Source organism: Theropithecus gelada, chromosome 9 (assembly GCF_003255815.1).
Source record: "Theropithecus gelada isolate Dixy chromosome 9, Tgel_1.0, whole genome shotgun sequence".
NCBI lineage: Eukaryota > Metazoa > Chordata > Mammalia > Primates > Cercopithecidae > Theropithecus > Theropithecus gelada.
In genome coordinates this window covers 1,086,204-1,109,870 of record NC_037677.1, presented here as the reverse complement: position 1 = coordinate 1,109,870, position 23,667 = coordinate 1,086,204, and the positions used below count along the sequence as shown (strand labels likewise).

Here is a 23,667-nt window from a genome sequence, read left to right as displayed (position 1 = left end):
AGCCAGCACTGCTCCCACTCACAGGGGACCTGGGACTCAGAGGTGGAGAAAACTGCCCTGGTAGTAAGTCTGACCTCAAAACTCTGCTCCTAAGGTGCCTCAGGAGCATTTCAGCAACCTTAAGGATAACAGAGGCACTTTGAGCGCCCTCTCAGGCTGCCATGGAGTAGGTGGGAATCCCTCAGGCGGGCGGTCGCCTGTGACGGCCTGGGGCACACAGAAGCCTTGCTTCCCAGCTCTCAAAACAGTGTTTCCAAGGTTTCCTAACCCAGGGAAACCGCTGTTGTGAGACCCTGAAAAGACCGAGGAGGGAGACGGGGGCCGTGGGCCGCGCTGCCCTGACGCTGTCTGTGTCCCCAGGACTGGACGCTCGGCAAGCACAGGTCGTGGCCCTGTCGTCGGGGACCAAGTGCATCAGCGGCGAGCACCTCAGTGACCAGGGGCTGGTGGTGAATGACTGCCACGCGGAGGTGGTGGCCCGGCGGGCGTTCCTGCACTTCCTCTACACGCAACTGGAGCTGCACCTGAGGTGAGCGGCTGGGGACGGGCTCCAGGGCAGGCGGACACCGCGGCTGGGGGCTGCCAGGGAGCAGAGGGGGCCCCGTGCCTGGCTCAGAACACGCTTCCCTCTATCCTGGCACAGGGTGAGCCAGGAAGCGTCCCTTGTTATTCAGACTAGAGACATCCCTGGCGCACCTATAGAGCCGCCATGCGGGCTGGGAAGATGCTAAAATTCCAGGCTTCCTCCTTACTCCACGTTTCCCTCCAGAAAACACCTTTTCAGCCCTCGTCCTCCTGGGCAAGGCCACCCTCTCCTGGCCTCGGCTCCCCACGCCCCCCACATTCCTGCACTGCCCCCTTTTCTGCCGTTGCCCTCAGAGAACGTGAGTGCAGCGCCAAAGGAGTGGTTTGGAGATGCACTGTCTTCTTGCCTCCTGTGCCAAGTCCATGTGAAGAGGCCGCTGAGACCCTAAGAACTGTGCCCCAGTAGTGGGTTCCCGGGGTTCCGTGGCCTGCTCTGGCCGTTGGGCAGAGGTGGCTGTCATGGGGCAGCCTTCTGTCCCTGAGACACCTTAGACGGGAATGAAACCCACGTGGTTTGCAGCACCTGGCCTCTCCAACACACCTCCAGCCTGGGCCGTTCAGTCCCAAGGGCTCGCTGTCAGCTCCTTGCCCGAAACGCTCCCTCCTGTGTCTCCTGTCTATTCTTTCACATCCCCTGAAGCCATCTGTGTTCCTCAAATCCACGAGTAATGGGACCTCGGGGGGCTTTGGCGAGGGTCATCTCCATGCCCATTAGCTGTGCAAAAGCCACACAAAAGCAGAAAGGCCCATGTGTAGCCAAGCAGATGCCACTGAAAACAACACCTTAACACACTCAGCTCATTCTTTTTTTTTTTGAGATGGAGTCTTGCTCTGTCGCCCAGGCTGGAGTGCAGTGGCACGATCTCGGCTCACTGCAACCTCGGCTTCCCAGGTTGAAGCAATTCTCCCACCTCAACCTCCTGAATAGCTGAGACTACAGGCATTCACCACCACGCCCAGTTAAGTTTTGTATTTTTAGTAGAGACAGGGTTTCATCACGTTGGCCAGACTACTCTCGAACTCCTGACCTCAAGCAATCCACCCGTCTCAGCCTCCCAAAGTGCTGGGATTACAAGCATGAGCCACTGCGCTCGGCCCACACTCAGCTGATTCTTATCAGAGCCTCTGAGCAGGGAGCCACAGGCTGAACCCACCCCTCAGTGCCCTGAGGCCTGTGGGTGCGGCAGGAGTTGGATATGGGAGAACACAGAAATCTCTCAGAATGTAGGGAAGGATTTCTCCTAAATGCCACCTGCTCAACTGGGACTGTCTCCAAGATCCCTCGCTCATGTTTGTGTCAGAGAAGGTAACTGGGCCAATATTTACCAGGAGCTGGTTACCTGCCTGGTGCTGTGCCACCAGCTGGGGGGTCCACAGGTGCACCCGATGCCTGCCCTGCATGGGGAACCAGCACAGGGGAGCGGGGTCCAGGGCAGCCACGTGGCTGATATGCCCTGCCCCGGGGTCCAGGCTTGGGACACATTTGCCAAGGGTCCTGGGGCAGGCGGCTGGGGCAGTGGGGGGGCGGTGGCTGTGGGCTGAGTGCAGGCACAGAGGCAGGAAGGCTGCTGGATGCCGCAAGGGCTTCCTGTGGAGAAAATGTCTGTTCTGTTGCCTGTGTGATCTCAGGGCCCCGCAGAACACAATCCATCACCCATGGGGCAGAACGTGTGAAAACAGCAAGACCGGCAGAAAGTAGATGGCCAGCAAGCAGGGAACAAACACCAGGAAGCAGGGAATAAACACCGGGAGGCAGGGAATAAACACTGGGAAGCAGGAGAACAAACACCGGGAAGCAGGGAATAAACACCGGGAAGCAGGGAATAAACACCGGGACACAGGGGAATAAACACCGGGACACAGGGAATAAACACCGGGACACAGGGGAATAAACACCGGGAAGCAGGAGAATAAACACTGGGACACAGGGGAATAAACACCGGGACACAGGGAATAAACACCGGGACACAGGGAATAAACATGGAAGAAGGAAAAGCAGGCTCATTTGTTCAGTGCCCGCTCAGGTGGGACTGAGGTGGGGCTGCTCAGCTCGAGCTTCACAGCTGGTGGGGGTTTTGCAACAGGCCGAATCATTCACCATCAGAGAGAGGCTGGGACCTCTCCCGCCCCACCTGGGTCAGGGCTGGATGCAGAAGGAAAGCTGTTTCCCCACGGCTCTCCACGTCCCACTGTGCTGGTGCCCGAGCCCAGGCCTTCCTACAGCTCCTTTTCTCCTTTTAATCACACACAAGCTGCCCACTTAGGCTGCCTCAAACCTGCAGTCCGCTGTGAGGTACGGCCGTGAGCAGCACTGGCAAATCCACAGAGTCACAGCTGTGTAGACGGATAGATGTGGGTTAACAGCAACGGGGAAAAATGGCCTGGTAAAAGATCCTGGTGGGGCCAGGCGCGGTGGCTCACGCCTGTAATCCCAGCACTTTGGGAGCCTGAGGCCAGGAGTTCAAGACAAACCTGGCCAACATGGTGAAACCCCGTATCTACTAAAAATACAAAAAAGAACTAGGCGTGGTGGCGCATGCCTGTAATCCCAGCTACCCGGGAGGCTGAGTATCACTTAACACTCAAGGCAGAAGAATTGCTGGAACTCAGTGGGTGGAGGTTGCAGTGAGCTGAGATTGCGCCACTGCACTCTAGCCTGGGCAACAGAACAAGACTCTATCTCAAAAAAAAAAAAGAAAAGAAAAGAAAAGAAAGGAAAAAGATAAAGAAAAACTTGGGGAACAACTCCACAAAACAGGACTCAAGCGTTCACCTGGTTGGAACGTTTCTGGTTTGGTTTGTGATAAATGACCCCAAACCTCTTTGTGACCCTAGCAAGCGGCGCGAGGACTCGGAGCGATCGATATTTGTGCGGTTAAAAGAAGGCGGCTACCGGCTGCGGGAAAACATCCTCTTCCATCTCTACGTGAGCACCTCCCCCTGCGGGGACGCAAGACTCCACTCGCCCTACGAGATCACCACAGACCGTAAGAGACAATGCTTTTACCCTCTGTGGGCCAGCAGCCCCCAGCGGCCTCTATCTGGGACTCTGTCCCGGGCGGTGTGTGGGGCCCTCGGGTACTGGAAGAGGGTTGCGTCTGCGATTAGTGGGATAACCATGCCTCCAAAATCTTAGTCTGAAAGGCTCAGGTGATTGGCAGAAGAGTAGTCTGAGCCCTAAAATTAGCGACCTAATGGCCGTAGTTCTCTGTTTTGTTTTAATAACTCAGATAATCCCTGTGTCCTGGGTTGGGAAAATGGGATGAAGGGAAGGCCAGTGAGAGCTACGGAGGCTGGGAGCAAATTCCGACTGGCTCTGCTTGCCTTTGCTCACAGCGTTGGGGAGAAAAAAGCTCAGCTTTTGCAACCAAGCCGAGGATGAGTGATTCCCTGCAAAGGGGTCTCCCCAGGCGAACTATAAAGTTCCATTGCAAACCCGCCCTGTGAGCATTTATCAGTGGAGATGGGACAGAACACACCACGCGGTCCCCGCCTCTCTGTCCTCTCCATCAGCAAAGGGCAGTGATGCTGTGAGTGCCAGGGTCAGAGGGCCAGGCATGGAGCAGGGCGGGGCTCTCCCTTGATGCCACCCTTGACAACAGCATCTCCATGATAAAAGAAAAGGTGCTGCAGGGAAACTCCTCTCTTTCATTTTAATGATGAAATCCTATTGCTTAGTGCTATCTGCATATGTCACACACATATATGTATATACCACATACACCACATGCATACCACATATACCACACATGTATACCACACATGTATACCACACACATACCACACACACCACACACACAAACCACATACACCACACACACACCTCATATACCATACATGTATACCACATATACCACACACATACTACATGATACACACATAGCACATTCACTACATGCATACCACATACACCACACACACATACCACATATACCACACATCCATACCACATATAGCACACACACCACACACATACCACATATACCACATGCATATCACATACACTATAAACCACATACACCACACACACATACCACATATACCATACACACCACACACCACATACCACATACACTACATGCATACCATATATGCTACACATGCATACCACATACACTGCACATACACCACATATACCACACACATGCCACAAGCACCACAGGCATACCACACACACCACACACAGACCACATACACCATACACATCACATACACCATACACACATATCACATAAACCACACATGTATACCACATATACCACACACATATCACACACACCACACACATACTACACAGTACACACATACCACATACACTACATGCATACCACACACACCACACACCATACCACATATACCACATGCATATCACATATACTACACACAAACCACATACAGCACACACACCACATATATCACACACATACCACACACCACATACATGCCACACACCACATACCACAAACACTACACGCACATTATATACACTACATGCATATCACATACACTACACGCATACCACATATGCCACACATGCATACCACATACACTGCACATACACACCACATATACCACACACATGCCACAAGCACCACATGCATACTACATGCACCACATACACCACACACATCACATATATCACACACATCACATATACCACACACACATGCCACATATACCACATGCATATCACATACACCACACACACATTCACATGCTCCCACATCCTTTCCAGAAGCAGTCCCAGGCAGATCTTTCAATGCAGGCAATGCATGTGGTGTGTGTGTGGTGTGTGTGGTGTGTGGTGTGTGTGTGGTGTGTGGTATGTGTGTGGTGTGTGTGATGTATGTGATATGTGTATGATGAGGGGTCCAGTCCTGATAAGGGAGGAAACCTCTGGTAGACATACATGGACAGCACACCGCTATTAAGGCTTGACTTTGGCCTGACTCTCCTCCGGTGGAAGGCTACATGGTGTTTTAAGTACCAAGGTAAGGAAAAGTAAACGTTTTCATAGAGCCCTGCTGTGTTCCAGGCTTTGTCACGCAGCCGCCACCAAAGACAAGAAGGTGTGGGGAAAATGGTGTCTTTAATCCCACATGAGCTTAGCCTGATTCTCCAGTCTTCAGATGGGATGCAGGCCCAAAAACATTCCTCCTCCTTTCTGCGGATTTCCCTCCAGCCCCACTGCTTTCCCTTTGGGATGGCTGGATAGGGTTCTCCGTAAGTGGATCCTCTGGGATGGCTGGATAGGGTTCTCCGTAAGTGGATCCTCTGGGATGGCTGGATAGGGTTCTCTGTAAGTGGATCCTCTGGGATGGCTGGATAGGGTTCTCAGTAAGTGGATCCTCTGGGATGGCTGGATAGGGTTCTCTGTAAGTGGATTTAGGGTGGCATTTCCACACCCTTTGGAAATTAAATGGGAGAATCCCATCAAACTGGGAATGAAGAAAGGGAAGCCTATTCAACATCAGGGACTTTTAAAGGAACCCCCTGCAGGAGGAAGAGAGAGGCAGGGGCGGCCTGAGCACCTGAGAAGTGAACACAGCCACAGAGGGAAGGGGGTCCAGTGTGGCCCCACGAGATCACACAGGGCACCTCTGCTACCAGGCCGACTCAGGAACAGAGAGACAGAAAACCACCAGGAGTGCCTTCATTTTCACTGGACATATTCAGCAAGCCAGAGCTACATGATACCAGCTCACCCGATAAAACTGTGAAATCTGGTGCATTGCACAGCTACTGGGAATTCTGTGAAATCTGGTGCATTGGACAGCTACTGGAAATTATCTTTCCATTCTTCTTTAAAGGGTTGCTATCATAAAGACCCAGCTAGGAACCCTCAGACTCGAGAGGAAAAGTGCCGCCAAATGCTTGGGGTTGGCGCTAATTTGTCCAGCCTCTTCCTTGGCTAATGTGCCCCTGGTGGGAGTTGGGAGAGGGCTAAGTGAGAACAGCAGGAGCCTTGTCCACGCCTGAGACCCCGTGGTCTCCCCAGGGGACAGTTCTAGTCCATTGGGCCTCCCACGTCTCTGTACATCGATCACCAACTGCAGCCTCTCCAACCAGCCCTCACTTCCAACTGCAGTGTCTGTGGTTTAGAAAAACAAATACATTCTCCGAGGCGCCCTGGGGTTCACTTCCAGACACAGATGTCTTTTATTTCATGGTGCTTTTAAGAAGTGGCAGGTGCTGGTAGGAGAAAAAATAAAGCATTTTTCTCACATTTTTGCAGCAGATATGCCAGGCAAAATGGAGAAACTCCTTCCTGTGCCGTGCTCTCCGCTGGGCTGGTACTGCTCCTCCGCTCTCCTATCTGGAGGGTGTGGAGAAGGTAGGCACTTGGCAAACTCTCCTGTAACAGGGATTCGTCTGCCAAAGTCACTCAGTAAAAGCAGGAGAACCCAAGTTCCTGCCGTTGTCTGCTTGGAAGGAGCCTTCAGAGAGCTGGCTCTGCAACCTTCACACCTCCCGAGGAAGGCAGAGACCTTCAGGAACAACTCCTGCCATTTCCCCTGCAGAGACGCTTTAAGCTCCTTTACAGTAAGGGGCAGGGGTCTGCAGGTTGCTAACTCAGGCGGTGTGTTTCTTTGTTACCCTTTAAAGAGGGCTGGAGCATGGATAAGGGGAGCAAGTGGCCTGGATTTTGCTGTGAGGGGCTCCTCCAGGGCTAGCCAAGGGCAGTGTCGATAGTGACAAGCCCCCAAAGGAAACGCTGGCGGCAGGAGCTGGACACCTCCAGTTTGCACTGTTCCCAGAGGTCTGCAGCTGGCACTGCCTCCCTCCCATGGATTAACCTGCAGAAACCCAGCTGCACTGCCCCTCCAATTCAGAGGCCCACACTCCCAAAAGAAGCCCAAGGAACGAAACAAGCCCTAAGGGGCATGATGTTATTCTCACAAATGCAGAGGCCGCAGAGTGCAGAGAGCTGAGTCCCCTCCACTGAGACCTTTGCTGGGGGCCAGAGGAGCCCATCTGAAACCGAAGGACGCTCTGGACTGAGGTCTCAGTCTTCTCAAGTGCTCTCTGCCCTGGTGCCTTCTGGACCTGCCCTGTCTCCTCTCACCAGCACCATGCTTGGTCCTGGTCTCTTTAGCTCATCCCTTCCTCAATCTCCCATTTGGCCTGCATCAAGCTATTGTGCATCTCCACAGGGGCCACGCCTGCTAACCTCTCTCTCAACTGTGCCAGACTTCTCCTCTTTCTCACACATATATACCCACACATACACAAACACACACATACATAAGCACATGTGCACACAAAAACACATACATAAGTACATGTGCACATGCACACACATAAGCACATGTGCACAAACACACATACATAAGCACATGTGTGCACACACATACATAATCATATGTGTGCACACAAACACATGCATAAGTACATGTGCACACATGAACACACATGCATAAGCACATATGTGCACACATGCACGTGTGCACACACATACGCACATGTGCACGCAAACACACGTACATAACCACATGTGTGCACACACAAACACATGTACTTAAGCACATCTGCACATACACCAACAGATACATAAGCACACGTGTGCACACACAAACACATGTACTTAAGCACATCTGCACATACACAAACACAGATACATAAGCACACGTGTGCACACACAAACACATAAGCACACGTGCACAAAACAAGCACACATACACAAGCATATGTGCACACACAAGCACACGACAGGTATCTGATGCATCGGATCTATCAATATAACCATGATGTGATTAAGTCAAAGAGAAGTTTGGTGCCCAAGATTGTTCCCCCTTCCTTTAAAAATGAAGGAACACAGAGTAGAGCATAAGAAAAAATTTCTGTAGATAGGTTTAAATAATCATTACAGTAAGTGTCATGTAACCAAAGGCCCAGGAGAGAAGCGGGTCTGACTTGGGGTTTCTAGGAGCACACTTCTGACTCTCCGGTGTCTGCTGAGCAGCTGCCTCCCAGCAGCAACCTGCTCTGACAGCTCAGCAGGACCAGGAGTTCCCCGACCCCCAACCACCCGAGGCCCGGGCTCAGGGGCTCCAAGTCCTAGACACAACACCAGGGCCCTGGAGTTGCCATCAAACCCCACTTTCCTGGGATGCATGTGGCTCAAGAAATTCTAGATGTCCCCATTTTATTTTTCCCCTCAAAAACATTTGTCTAGAGAGATCATAAATTCCCCATTCCTGGGGGCCTTAGACACGGTATCAATGCTGGCTGGTCTCAGGTATTGTGGGAGCTGTGTCGCCTGCCAGCTTTGGAAGACATTCAAGTTTGTTGTTTCCAGCCTGGCTGATCTTTCAGGGTTCTGGGCCAGTGTTTACCAGTGCAGCTCGCCCCATGCACTCTGGCTGAGTTTCTGATGCATTCGGGGCAGAGAGGCATCCAAGACTGTAGTTTTCTGAGCACAGCTCGGGTTTTGAGCCACCGGGTTTGAACTCCTTAAATCACCTCCTCAGACTGGGAACATTTGTTTCCTTGCTGGCTTCGTAGAAAGGGCTTGGCGGCGTGGACGGCCTGGTAGCCTGTCTGTCTGCAGAGGCCAGGCAGAGCTTATGGCCGGACTCCCCGCTCTGTGGTGTCACCGGCAAGAAGGAAAAGTGTTTGTGGTGTCACATGCAATCGAGGGGACAGGTGCTTTTGTGACAGAAACCGCGGACTCAGTCTTCAATGTCATGCGACCCAGGGCTACTCTATTCATCTCAGGTGACTCAAAATTGCTACATCTGTGGCTTTCCTTGGACCTAGAAGGGCCAGGTCAGTTAAGGTAGGGACAAGTGCCTGAAAGACATTTATTCCCACAGCCAGGAGAACATGCTGTGTGTGTCTATGTTAGAGTCAGGGTTCTGATGACTGCTGTCAGTGCAGACTCACAGAGGGCAACGGGTCCCTTAGTGGCTCTGGGAGGCCTGGGATAGAACTCAGACCTGAAAGAGCACAGATGGAACAGAAGATGAGGATCTCAGTACTTCACTGTGGATGAGCAGCTCCTCTCCTCCCAGCCCACCAATGACCTGCCTGCAAATTCTTCTTTCTTGGCATGGTTTTTAAATAACCTGGTAAACTCAGTTCTCACGGCCATTTTCTGAGAACTTAGCAGCTTAAATTCTCCAGTCTATGTCCAGAAAATGCCAAGAAAATTAGATTATGTCATATATTTACCTACAAGTTCATGCTAAGAGCCTAGTATGTTTGTTCTAAGCCAATTCCATTCAACGATTAGAAAGGTAGTTCAAGAGATTTAATCAAAATCCCATAGGAAGTCAGGGAATATAAAATACAGTTCCTTAAATTCGTGTCTTCAGATTTTCCTATTGAGTTACAGAAATATGCAAAATATGATAATATCCGTGCATTGTAGGATAATGAATTTTAATGGCCTTAAAATCCAGCATCATCACTATCATCATCATCATCAATCAAGTAAAGCAAAGTGTACCCACATGGCCACATGGTAACTACTGTGGATATTATTTTTATTACAATGAATACCGGGTTGCTTCACAGGTAGACTTTCTAGGATATGCCTTTTGAAGACAGTTTGAAAATCTAAAATTTATTGGTGTTTAAAAATATTTTCTTCTTTTCTCATGCCTGTGGTTTGTTTCATTTTTGGTGCTCTCTCTCCCCCTTGTGATAGTAGCAACCATGCATCACATTTTAGATAAATCTTTAGCTCCCCAGAGGACAAGCTTCTTGTTGTTTGTCTCCAACTCCTTTTGATTCTCCCCTAAAAATAAAATCTTCACTGGAACAATTTTCTAAAGCACATCCTCATTTAGAAATGAAGATCTAAAAACTATCCTTATTTACCTTGATATTGACCTCAAAAGATAAGCATTTTATCTAGGGTTTTATATAGGTTAATAAACACCGTAATGAAGAGTCTGATGACTTGGACTGTCAGAATCGGACCAGAATGTTTGAATGTATTTGGGAGCATCTATGTAGACACAGCAGTCAGGAGTTTGAGGTTCTACGCTTTCACTGTCTCGGGCACACTCTAAATCCACTACAGATCATTTAGGGCCAGCTCCCTGCAATTGCTGGTTGGATTCGCATTTTGTTCAGCCTTAAGTGGCATCTTCAACTCCTTCCCACCTCTCACAATTAGCCAGGAACGAGCCAGAGGAAATGGGCTCTGCAGGATCACCGACATTCAGGTCACCCTAGGGCTGCTCACTTATCAGGGAGCCTGTGGAGAAGGCAGCCCAAGACTGAACACCTCCAAAAATAAACACTCAGGAGCATCTCATGCACCTGGCTCTTCAGGCAAAATTAGTCTAACCTGAAAGCTTTTGGTTAACTCCTAGGAACTAGTTGTTAATTAAAGCCGGGCCTCCCTGTTGTCATGGCATTAACAAGCTATCAAGTCTACTTCATGGAAAGTTAGTTGTGCAGTAGCAACTGGTAAGAATTTAGAAAAGTCTTACAATATAATAGGCAACTTTCAAGATCTCGAAAAAGACCACAATAGTTGAAACATTGGGAGAATATAAGGATACTATAATTAACAGAAATGGAGGGACAGCAACAACCACATTCCCTGAGAAAATATCCCCCAAATGGAAGAGTAAAGTCCCTAATATTGTGATAATGTTGTGGAAACTGTTAAGTGTGATGGCTCCTCCATGCTTTCAATGTTGCCTTCCACAGAAGTTGATGTTCATAAAGAACCAAGTGTTTTGAGTCATACAAACTATTTTATGTTCAATTTATCATCACCACCACCATCATCACCATCATCACCATCACCCTCATCATCACCATCATCACCACCACCATCATCACCACCACCATCATCACCACCACCACCACCATCATCACCATCATCACCACAATCATCACCATCACCATCATCACCACCACCACCATCACCACCACCATCATCACCACCACCACCACCATCATCACCATCATCACCACCATCACCATCATCACCACCACCATCATCACCATCATCACCATCACCCTCATCATCACCATCATCACCACCACCATCATCACCACCACCATCATCACCACCACCACCACCATCATCACCATCACCCACACCCACATCCACACCCACACCATCACCCACACCTACACCGTCACCCATGCCCACACCTACACCATCACCCACACCCATATCCACACCCACACCATCACCCACACCTACACCATCACCCATGCCCACACCTACACCATCACCCACACCCACACCCACACCATCACCCACACCTACACCATCACCCATGCCCACATCCACACCCACACCATCACCCACACTCATGCCCACACCTACACCGTCAGCTGTGCCCACACCTACAGCCTGGCCCACACCCACACTGTCACCCACACCCACACCATCACCCACACCCATGCCCACACCTACACTGTCACCCACACCCACACCTACAGCCTCACCCACACCATCACCTACACCCACACCACGCTGTCACCCACACCCACATCCATACCTTTCCCCAACTCGAGTGCTCTCCTGTACCCTGGTGCACTGAACGACTGTGGCTGCAGGAGGCCAGAAGCCCACACAGAGGACGGAGGGGACATCAGATGATGTGTAAGGAAATGTGAAAAAAGTTTTCTCCACAATGTTTTATGGCTCATTTTAAGCCACTGTAAAAATTTCAAGGTTTCTATCACACACTTTCATATTTTGCTGTAAACCGCTCTTACCACGGACATTGTGAAGTGAAATCTATTATTATTCATGGAATTCCGTACCCAGAAGAAGGTCTGCTGCCACCCAGGAATATTATTACAGGTATTATTGATCTGACAGGTGATGTCTGTGCATGCCTTTTGATCTGCAGGTGGGAAGTAATGTAGCTGTGTTGTTTGTTTAGATATTTTGATACAAAAGATCATTTTTCATTGATATCAAAGGGAAATTGCAAAGAGAGTGACCAATTTGTCTGGTGGACGCACTTTCTGTACCTTAATGATATATACAATTCTATCCATTTATTCTCATTTTAATACATGAAAGTCGCACGAAGTCGGAGATCAAAAGCCAGCCAGATGTTTATCTCATGGCTGCCCAAACAGAACTGCATCTATTGGCAGAGAAATTTCTAAATGACGAAGCAAATATGACCATGGGTTCCTGGCCTCGTGTGGGATGAGACTCGTGCTCTTGAGGAGAGAAAATCCGTAGGTTTCACTGGTTTCAGCATATCCCTAAAATGTATGAGCAGCATACATACCTTTGGAGCCCTGGCCGAAGTCAGTGACTGAGCAGAAGATGCATGCTTCACCGCCGTACAGTCGTCTGCCTGGTGCATCAGAGGCCTGCAGTCCTTTCAACTTCCAGGTCCCAGGGCGGCATCAATCACGCCACAGCAATTCCTATTTCACATCGTGGCCATTCGGACAAAAGAGCAGGTTTCCTTCATTCGCGAGCGCAGTGAGCCGTTTCTGGACGCTGACCGCGTGGAGCACTTTGTGCCTCGTGGGGTTGTAAGGAAGCCTGGCAGGCCTCAGGTGGACGGACAGGCTGGGACGGTTGGAAGCAGCCCCTTCCTGCGCTGGGGCCTCCCCATGGTGTAGACGTCTCCTCGGGGTGGGTCTCAGTGGAGCCGTCATAGCCAAGTCAGCCGGCGCTTGAAGACTGCTGCAGCCAGCACCAGGGCAACGTGGAGGCTGCACTCGCCAGCCTGTGCCAGGGAGGCTCCAGGCAGTCTCCCTGCCAGCCCACCAAGGTGTTACCAATGGTGCTGTGAGGGGTTCAAAGCCCTTGTCCCCTCCTGCTGTGGCTCAGCCTCCCCTTGCTCCCTTCTCCCTTCCTCCCTCCCTCCCTCCTATCTGTCTATCATCTGTCTTCTATCATCAATCAATCATCTAATCTATAATCTATCTTCTGTCTATCATCTATCATCTATCTACCTATCATCTATCACCTATTAGTTGTCTATCATCTAATCTATAATCTATGTATCATCTATCTGTCATCTCTATCCATCTATCTGTCATCTATCGATCTATGTATGCCTGCCATGTGCCATATCATCTATCTGTCATCTATCAATCTATATATGCCTGCTATGTGCTGTATCATCTATCTGTCATCTCTATCCATCTATCTGTCTGTCATCTATCGATCTATGTATGCCTGCTGTGTGCCCGCACCCACCGTGCCAGACACTGAATGCATGGCGTGGAATGAGACAAGGTCCCTGCCTGCCAGAAGCTTAGAGTTTGGTGGGAAGGATTGATTCTAAGGAGGGTGAGGGCCTCCCGGGTTCAGACAGCGGACTTCTAGCAGCCTCAAATATGTTATTTCTGGATGAGACCATAGTCTGCTGCTAACAATCAACTCTCGAAAGAAAGAAACCAGGATGTGTGTGTAGCTTTCCAATTTCCATGGTGTAAGCAACATCACTGTGGCCGATTTCAAGGCCCCAGCGTGAGGTCACTGAGCAGGTTTGGGCAGCGATGAAGGGGTTTGGAAAACAGCATGATTTTGTGGTATTTCTACCACACAGATACAAGAGGTGTAAATAATTTCAAGATCACAAATAACAGTAAAATAATTTGGAGTGGTGGGTTTTGAGTACTTATTACCTTTGTTTTACTATAACTTATTTAGTTCTAAGTTTATGTAATTCAGTTTTTAATAATGACTTATTTGACAACCAACTTTCAAAACTGCCTGCACATCTCATCATGGCCCTCAGGACGAGGCTGGCTCCTGTGCACCCAGCGCCGGGCACAGTGCCTCGTGTGAGGTCATTTCCATGGCCACGTGTGTCCTCCCCCAGCTTCACAGACGGCGACTTCCACCTCTGTGTCCTCAGACTCCACTCTCCACAGAGCCCTGGCCCATCATGAACTCCCTGACTTAGAATATTTCATCCGTATTTGTGTATGAAGGATCTTTTATGTTGAATGTTATTTAAGCCCTAGGTTTAATTTTTGTTTTTGTACAGGATAGAAAGCAGATGAACACATACGTTATCAGATGGTCTCTCTGTACAAATAATGCACAGCCCAGATGCTTATGGTCTGGAATCATTAGCATAACATATGCTTCCGCTCAGAAACGGCAAGTGCGGTGCAATTCTGAAACAGCTCCTGCCTTAGCACGGACATCCTGGTCTATGCTTAGGTCTGATTTTGGCAGACACACAAGTACCTTCTTGCCAAAGGCTGTGTCCCCAGGCCACTGCTTGTGCCTGGCCCAGAGCAGAGGCTCTGAGTGGTGGCACCACTTCTGTCACTGTCAGGACCACTGTTTCCCCTCCTACCCCTCCTGCTCACCAAAAAGTGCTGTTGACCGAGGGCTCCCGAGGACCACCGAGGGCCACTGAGTGCACCTCACCATGGCAGGCACACTGCAGCCAAGCGACCCTGAGTACACCCCACCATGGCAGGTACCCTGCAGCCAAGCAGCCCTGAGTACACCCCACCGTGGCAGGTACCCTGCAGCTGAGCAGCACCGGTGAGCCCTTGGAGGTCAGAACTCAGATGCAGAAGCAGACAGTACCTGGAACCGAATGCCTGCAGGCTCCATGCAGGGAGCAGCGTGGCGGCAGGAGCTGAGAAGGGAAAGGTGTTGGGGAAGAGGGAGGCAGGCAGAAGGAGCAGCTCAGGGAGCTCATCAGTGAGGGAGGGTGAGTGGAGCAGAGATGAAGAGATGGGATACGCACAGCCAGGGAGGAGGATGAGATGGAGAGGGAGAGACAGAGACAGAGAGAGAGAGAAAGAGTGACAGAAACAGAGAGATGAGGACAGAGATAAAAAGACAAAGATAAGGAGAGAGAGACAGAGACGGGCACACAGAGAGAGACAGAGACAGAGAGACAGAGACAGACAGACAAGGACAGAGATGAAGAGACAAAGCAAGAGACAGAGAGACAGAGGGAAAGACATAGAGACAGAGGCAGAGACAGGCCGAGAGCAAGAGAAGGAGGGAGAAGAGATGATGGGGACAAGGGGAAGCTAAGTCTAAGACAGGTGAGAACCAGGGACAGAACCAGAAGGTGGGCTGGGCGTCGAGGGGCCTCGGCCAGTGGCTGGGGGCATTTCAAGCTCTGCCTGTGCCCCCACACCCGGGCACCCCTCTGTCTACTATACCCCTGTCCTGTCACCAGACTCGAGAGTGAAGCACTTGTGAATGGAGAGAGAGGACACAAGTCTGTTCTAACCCGGCAGGCGCTTAGGATTAATTCCTGGACAAATTCAGGAGTTCTCACTCCAGCCACCCAGAGCCATGGGCGTGACAATTTCCACAAACTTTTATTCTCTTTTCAGAAGGAGTCTAGAATCGCCCCAAATTCCCAGTCACTGAAAACCCCTGGCCGGGAAGCAGTGTGGACCTTTGTTTTTCAAGGAGATTTTGTTACAGAGAGAAAACCCTGCCCCTTGAGTGGCCACTGAGTGCCCGGACCTGCTGGCATCGCGTGGGTTTGCACCCGTGTCCAGCGTCGCGTGGGTTTGCACCTGTACCCAGACCTGCTGGCGTCACGTGCGTTTGCACCTGTGTCCAGCGTCGCGTGGGTTTGCACCTGTGCCCTGGACCTGCCAGCATCACGTGGGTTCGCACCTGTGTCCAGCATCGAATGGGCTTGCACCTGTGTCTGGACCTGCTGGTGTTGCGTGGGTTTGCACCTGCGTCCAGCGTCACGTGGGTTTGCACCTGTGCCCGGACCTGCCAGGGCCGCGTGGGTTTGCACCCGTGTCCAGCATCGCGTGGGTTTGCACCTGTACCCAGACCTGCCGGCGTCGCGTGGGTTTGCACCCGTGTCTAGCATCGCGTGGGTTTGCACCTGTGCCCGGACTTTCCGGCATCACATGGGTTTGCACTTGTGTCTGGACCTGCTGGCGTCATGTGGGTTTGCATCTGTGTCCAGCGTCGCGTGGGTTTGCACCTGTGTCTGGACCTGCTGGCATTGCGTGGGTTTGCACCTGTGTCCAGCGTCGCGTGGGTTTGCACCTGTGCCTGGACCTGCCGGTGTCACATGGGTTTGCACCTGCGTCCAGCTTCGCGTGGGTTTGCACCTGTGCCCAGACCTGCTGGCATCATGTGGGTTTGCACCTGTGACCGGACCTCCTGGCGTCGTGTGGGTTTGTACCTGTGTCCAGCGTCGCGCGGGTTTGCACCTGTGTTTAGCCCACCGTCTATGGATGTTGAAGATCCCAGGACAGCCAGGTTTCAATTCTGTAGATGCTAATTTACTTCATTTTTCTGGGGCACCAGAGAGTAAACTTAGAAACCCAATGCTATCTTAGGGCACCAAGAGAATTTCAGTTGAGGTGAAAATTATTGCTTTTTCTCCGTCATGAATAGTTGAAAACATTACAAAGGAGGAAGACATTTTCTTCTGAAAAATGAGCTATTTGTCGACAATGGGCTGTTCCCTATGATGCAGAAACCATGACCGGCTTTGGTCTGCTGTCATTAGGCCGACCCTGCGGCTCCCCAGCCAGGAGAGCCCAGAGCTGGGAAGGAAAGGGAAAGGGCACCATTTTCCCCAGCTCTCCTACCATTTCCATGAGAAGGCGGAACCACTGCTGTCAGGACTGGGGTTTCATCTGCCTGGGCCCCAGAAGCCAGTCTGTGTGGATCCTGGGGAGCAGAGCTGTAGGGGACTGTAGGGGCTGGGGCAGGTGAGGCGGAGGCAGGTGCAGCGGGGGTCTCCCCTTCCCTCCTGGGCTCTGTGTCCCCTGATGTCATCCCCTTGACCTCCAGCCCCTTGGGTTTTGTGGACAGGCCAGGGCCCAGCGCTCGGGGTTAGGATGGGTAAATAGTCGTCCTACTATCTGTTGGGCACATGGCAGGTGCCCGTCCCGTGCAGGCACTGGAGACACAGCCCACCCCAATGGGGCGTCTGTCTGTTCGGGGTGGCTGCGTTTTGATTAGGATTTTATGGGGGCTGGCTGGGCCCACCCTCTCCCTTCTCTCCCCAGGTCCTGCTGTGGCAGTCGAGAGCCCAGGACCCCGTGGGCACAAGAGCCTCCATGCAAGCCTTGGGGGTGATGCGCTGGGTCCTCCTCGGGCCTTGGGCTTCCTGCCCCTCCCCACTCAGCCTCCTTCCTGCACATCCTGGGGACCAACCTTTGCATCCCCTGCCTGGCTCCACCACAAAACGTCCTTACAGAGGGTCTCAGAGCCACAGCCTCGTTGGGAGTTAGGGGTGGTGCCCAGAGACCACATTTGCGCCAAGTGCGCTGTTTCCACTCCAGCTGCAGATGACAGAGGAACAGGACGACCAGAGTGTCCAAGGGCATTCTGGGTCACTCAACCCAGACTTCCTGTGACCATGTTGTTGTTAGTTTTTGTTTTTTTGTTTTTTTTTTTTTTTAAATCAGGCTTGCGGGGAGTTCATGGCTCTTTAAGGAAACTCATGCTATCCCCACACCTGTGACCCTTATTTTCCAAACCAAAGTTACAGAAATGTCCTGCAGTGGGGATGGTGCTCTCGGGGCATCAGGCCAACGTTGGGGAGGCCTCAGGGCCTCAGACCAATGTGGGGGAGGTCTCAGGGCATCAGACCAAGGTCACGGAGGTCTCGAGGCATCAGGCCGAGGTAGGGGGAGGTCTCAACGCGTCAGACCAAGGTTCAGGGAGGAGCTCGGGGCGTGGCAGCGACTGGAGGTGCTGGGAGGGAGGCGGGTGCCCATTCTGCACCTTCCTGCTCCTCTGCACAGAGCTCAGCGGAGGCACCTCATCCCGAGACCTCCACACGGAGGCTTTGAAAACTCCTTCCAAGAAGACAACGTCTCGGGGTGGTGGGGGAGAGTGTTCCAGCAGCTGACCTCAAGGCCTGTGGCTGTCCCTGGATGATTTTGTCAGGTTTTGGTGGAAAGCGCAGCGGGCAGGGGAGGCCCTGGCTTCTCATTAGCCTATGGCCACCCCGACTGGCCGGCAGCCTCAGGCCAGGCTGTGTTTGCCCCATGCAGCAGCAGTCTGGGGTGGCCGGGCCTTGCTCACTCGGGGACTCGGGGTGCCTTGGCCTCAGGGTGTGGGACTGAACACGCGGAATGGCTGTGGAGTTCCACGACTCAGGCACAGGGCCCTGACCTCATGTGCCCAACATCTCTGACCTCACCAGAAGTGGTACGCAGGGAGCCTGGGGCTTGGCACTCCCCACTGGCTGCAGCCAACGTCCACAAGAGGAAGCTGTGGGCCTCACCTGGCAATCTTGTCCGTGCAGGACATGGTGACCAGCTGCTCCCCCAGCAGGACGCCGTCCCAGGTCTGCACTGCACTGGGGCCACGCACGGGGACTGTCCCTTCACCGGACTCGATCTTGGTGCGCAGGTGCCCGCGGAACTTCCTGACGAGGTGTTTGCTGCTGTGCACTAGGAGAGAAGAGGACGGGGAGGGGTGAGAAGAGGGAAGCCGCCTTGGTTTTGGGAGGTGGGAGAGGAGGAAGGACTGCAACAGAGGTCCAAGGGCCCCTCGCCATGGCCGGGCATTTGGCACGAGGAAGGGGCGTCACAAGTTAGCGCTGTGTGGGGGTGGGCTCCAGAGACACACCATCCTGCCTGGGCTGGGCCAACTTCCCAGTCAAGGGTCAGGGAGTAAAAACCCAGGCTTCATGAGCCAGACTCTCTTTTCACCAACACCTGCCTCTGCTGCGTAAACGCAGCCACGGCCTGGACCGTGCTCAGGCTAGTGAGGGGCCACTGCGTCCTCAATGCTTCATTTTCCTTCGTGGTCTTGAATACGCAGTTGGATGTGTCGTTTTCAGGTGTCGTGAAATACCATTTTTCTCACTTTTCAGCCATTAAAAATGTAACTATTTATGCTTAGCTGGAGGGCTGTGCAGAAGCAGGCGGTGAGGGGGACTCAGCTCTTGCCCTGGTCCAGGTGTCAATCCTGGCTCCATGGTAAGCTGGCTGTGTAACCCTGGGAACGTGTCTCAAAGTCACTGTGACCCAGTGACTTCCTCTAACGACAGGGGTAGAGCAGTGCTTGCTGCCCAGGCTGGGAGGAGTCAGCGAGGTGGCTCCTGTGAAGGTACTGGGGTCGCCTGGGCACCTCCGCTCTCACTGTGTCCCCTAATTACCAAGGGTCTCCATGGGCAGGAGTTTCCATGAGGCCCAGAAGTGACGGAGCCTCTGGTGGGTCTCCGTGGGCCCCTCAGGTGTTCTGTGTTCTCCTTTCCAGGGTCCCCTTGACACCCACCGCCCCCCCATACCACATGCCCCATAATTACCTGGAGAACTAGCATGGGCAAGAGGAAGCTTAAATTTATATTTTTCTTTCTTTGAAAAAATTTTGTATGTTTTTGTTTTGTTTTGTTTGAGATGGAGTCTCACTCTGTTACCCAGGCTGGAGTGCAATGGTGCAACCTCGGCTCACCGCAACCTCCACCTCCCAGGTTCAAGAGATTCTCCTGCCTCAGCCTCCCGAGCAGCTGGGACTACAGGCGCCGCCACCACGCCCGGCTAATTTTTGTATTTTCAGTAGAGACGGGGTTTCACCATGTTGGCCAGGCTGGTCTCGAACTCCTGACCTCATGATCCGCCTGCCTCAGCCTCCCAAAGTGCTGCGCTTACAGGCCCGAGCCATTGAACCCAGCCAAAATTTTGTACGTTAAATCTGGATTGTATTGTAATATGGAAATGACCTACTGCTTTGCATTTGAATTATATATAAAATAGTATAGTGATTCTATCATTTATATACGTATGATGACATAAGTGAATATTACATACTTTCTTTAGAAAGTTCCTATTGAAGTTTCAGAAGCTGTGGAAATGGAATTTCCCCCTCACTTTCCCCAGTGACAGTGCTTGATATGGCTGGGATCTGTGTCCCCGCCGAAATCCATATTGACATGTAATCCCCAGTGTCGGAGGCGGAACTTGGTGGGAGACGATTGGATCATGGGGCGGATTTCTCATGCCCGGTTTAGTACCGTCCCCTTGGTGCTGTCCTCGTGGCAGTGAATGGTTCTCATGAGATCTGGTCATTTAAAAGTGTGTGGCATCTCCCCTCCGGCTCTCTCTCGCTCCTACTCTGGCCATGTCACCTTTCACCATGATTGTGAGCTTCCTGAGGCTCCCCAGAAGCCAGGCAGAAGCCACGCTTCCTGTACAGCCTGCGGAACCTTGAGCCAATTAAACCTCTTTTCTTTATAAATTACCCAGTCTCAGGTGTTTATCTAGAGCAATGTGAGAATGGACTAATACAGTGCTGAATGGTAACTAATGCTTGGGTTTATATAGGAACTTTCTCCTACAGATCCCAAGTAATTTCCAGTGTCTTTTCTAATTGTCTCTAAGAGCTGACATTATTTCACTATACATTCATAGTACCTAACGCTATGCATTGGGAAGAAAGATCACTGCATTCTTTGGAGAAAAGACCTTTTGAGAGGCTTCAGATGGCTTTTCACTTTGTAACCAACTAGATACTTGATGAGATAAAATTTGGACCCGTCTTTGAGTCATTCATGGAAAAAAGAGCCAAGGAGAGGTATTGAGCCTGGGCAGGCACAGCAAATAAATGCCCAGCCCTTCCCCAGATAAAGCACAAATCTCTTCTTTGCAGCTTTAAAGGTGATGGTGATGATAATGATGGTGGTGATGGTGATGGTGATAATGGAGGTGATGGTGATGGTGAAGGTGATGGTGGTGTGGAGATGGTGATATGATGGTGATGTTGGTGATGGTGATGATGGTGAAGATAATGATGACAATGGTGATGATGATGGTGATGGTAATGATGGTGGTGGTGATGATGGTGATGGTGGTGGTGATGGTGATGGAGATGGAGATGGTGATAATGAAGGTGATGATGATGAGGGTGAAGATGATGGCGATGACGATGTTGATGATAGTAATGAGGGTGATGGTGATGACGGTGGTGGTGATGGTGATGATTGTGGTGATGATGGTGATGGTGGTGATGGTGATGGTGGTGGTGATGATGGTGATGATGGTGGTGGTGATGGTGATGATGGTGATGATTGTGGTGATGATGGTGATGGTGATGATGGTGATGGTGATGGTGATGATGGTGATGGTGATGATGGTGATGGTGATGATGGTGATGGTGATGATGGTGGTGGTGGTGATGGTGATGATTGTGGTGATGGTGGTGGTGGTGGTGATGGTGGTGGTGATGATGGTGGTGGTGATGATGGTGGTGGTGATGGTGATGATGGTGATGATGGTGATGGTGATGATGGTGATGGTGATGATGGTGATGATGGTGATGGTGGTGGTGATGATGGTGGTGGTGATGATGGTGATGATGGTGATGGTGATGATGGTGGTGATGATGGTGATGGTGTAGGTGTGGGCATGGGTGACGGTGTAGGTGTGGGTGATGGTGTGGGTGTGGATGTGGGTGTGGGTGATGGTGTAGGTGTGGGCATGGGTGTGGGTGGTGCTGTGGGTGACAGTGATGGTGCAGCCGTCCCCACCCCTAAGGGCCGAGGCAGGTCACCCTGTGCTGATGGGGTTGTGATTCTTTCTCAGGCGCCCTCAGCGTTGCTCTGGGGATCACTGAACGAGTCTTTTGTCTCCATCCTGCATGCCTCCCACGATGCACACCTAATGTTCTCTGCCGTTCAGAAGGATCTGTGGGTGTTGGTAGGCCACATGCCCCTCGCTGCATCTGAAATCCACTGTGGTCTCTGGGAACCCATGACTGAGCCACAGGAGGATACTCTGAGCGTGTTTGCTGGGCAGAACCCCCACTCCCCCTGCCTTGGTACCCTGACACCACCAATCACTCATCAGGCTCCGGGCGCCCCAGCAGAGAAAGCTGTAGACCAAGCCCCTGCTCAGAAGCCCCTCTTCCTGGGCCAAGGGCCTGTGACCATCTTGTCTCCCATGACAAATCAGGTCCTCCCTGTGGCACTTAGAACTGTGTCCTCACATCTCAGGGGCTCCACAGACACCACTGACTCGATGATTACGTAACCACTTAGAGCCCAAGGGTGCTGCCTGGTCGCTAAGACCAGCCCCGAGCAAATGGCCTGATGTGCAGCCGGGCCCACTGGGGGTCCAGGCCATGAGAGGATGCTCTAGAGTCCCAGGTCCCTGAGGCATCTCAGTCTGCCCAGGGCCTCGTGCTGATGCAAAAAGGCTGGGGAAGCAGGAAGGGGAGAGGATGGGAGGCAGGGACAGAGCCCAGTACGGGGCCCAGCTGCCTGCACCTGAGTGCAGGGGCCAGGGACAGACGCATCCAGGTGTCCTTGGCCTCCTCTGTGACCTCAGGGGCAGTGGGTGCTTGGAGGACAGGGACCCTGGGGGGTGGCACCAGCCACACGCTCCCAGGGGAAGCACGACCTGGCAGATGCCTTTCAGACTCTGGCCTCCAGAACTGGGGAACATCCCTGTTTCGGGCCATCCCACAGCAGCCCTGGGGGGCCGGCACTGGCAGGCAAGAGAAATCACCCATTCAGTCTTCAGGAAATCAGAGAACAGATACAGTCACAGTAAACTCGATTCCTAAAATCCTACCACCACCATAGCCCTGGGAAGACAGCTGGAACTGCAGAAAGTGGGTGGTTTCCCAGGTCAATGAGAACTGACCCGCAAAGCCACAAGTGAAGGTTGAGGAGCACCCTGGAGACCAAACCCTGCCCCCGTGTGGGACGAGGCCGGACGCCGCAGGCCTAACAGTCCCATCCTGAAGGCCTGTGGACGCGGCCTGTTTTTCCAGCTCTGTGGAGCCAGGCTACGCTCTCACTAACAGCCAGACCCCAGGCTCCTGAAAGAATGGGGAAAACCGCAGAGGTGCTTTTAGCTTTTGTCTCTAAGAATCAAACGTTGTGCTTTTAGCTTTTGTCTCTAAGAATCAAACGTTGAGTGGCATATAAAAAATCTAAATCTCCTGGAACTAATGTTCCTTCAGATATGGTTTCTAATTTTAAGTACCTGAGCTTGATTATTGATCACAATGTGTCTTTAAATGAGCAGATTAAAACTTTCTCCATGAAAATGAACCGTAAGAAATTACAGCTGCTCTCTGGGGAATACGGCACTGGCTGATTTCTAAATCTAAATTTTAGCCTGTGCAGAGCTCCGTCTCCCCCAACCTAGAGATCGGCGGCTCAATGCTCCCTCAGCAAGAGCTTCTCGCGCCTCCTCTTGGCCACC

General features: G+C 51.8%; 1 protein-coding gene across 1 annotated transcript in view; it reads left to right on the top strand.

Moving 5' to 3' along the window:
• ADARB2 (adenosine deaminase, RNA specific B2 (inactive)) overlaps positions 1-23,667 on the top strand; it is a 515,410-nt gene that overhangs the window by 466,632 nt on the left and 25,111 nt on the right. The window contains exons 5-12 of the mRNA XM_025397185.1: positions 361-529; positions 3,421-3,572; positions 12,917-13,062; positions 16,027-16,668; positions 17,512-17,577; positions 18,398-18,901; positions 22,039-22,407; positions 22,783-22,948. Coding sequence (XP_025252970.1) covers positions 361-529; positions 3,421-3,572; positions 12,917-13,062; positions 16,027-16,668; positions 17,512-17,577; positions 18,398-18,901; positions 22,039-22,407; positions 22,783-22,948 — 2,214 coding nt within the window. The remainder of the gene's footprint in view (positions 1-360; positions 530-3,420; positions 3,573-12,916; positions 13,063-16,026; positions 16,669-17,511; positions 17,578-18,397; positions 18,902-22,038; positions 22,408-22,782; positions 22,949-23,667) is intronic.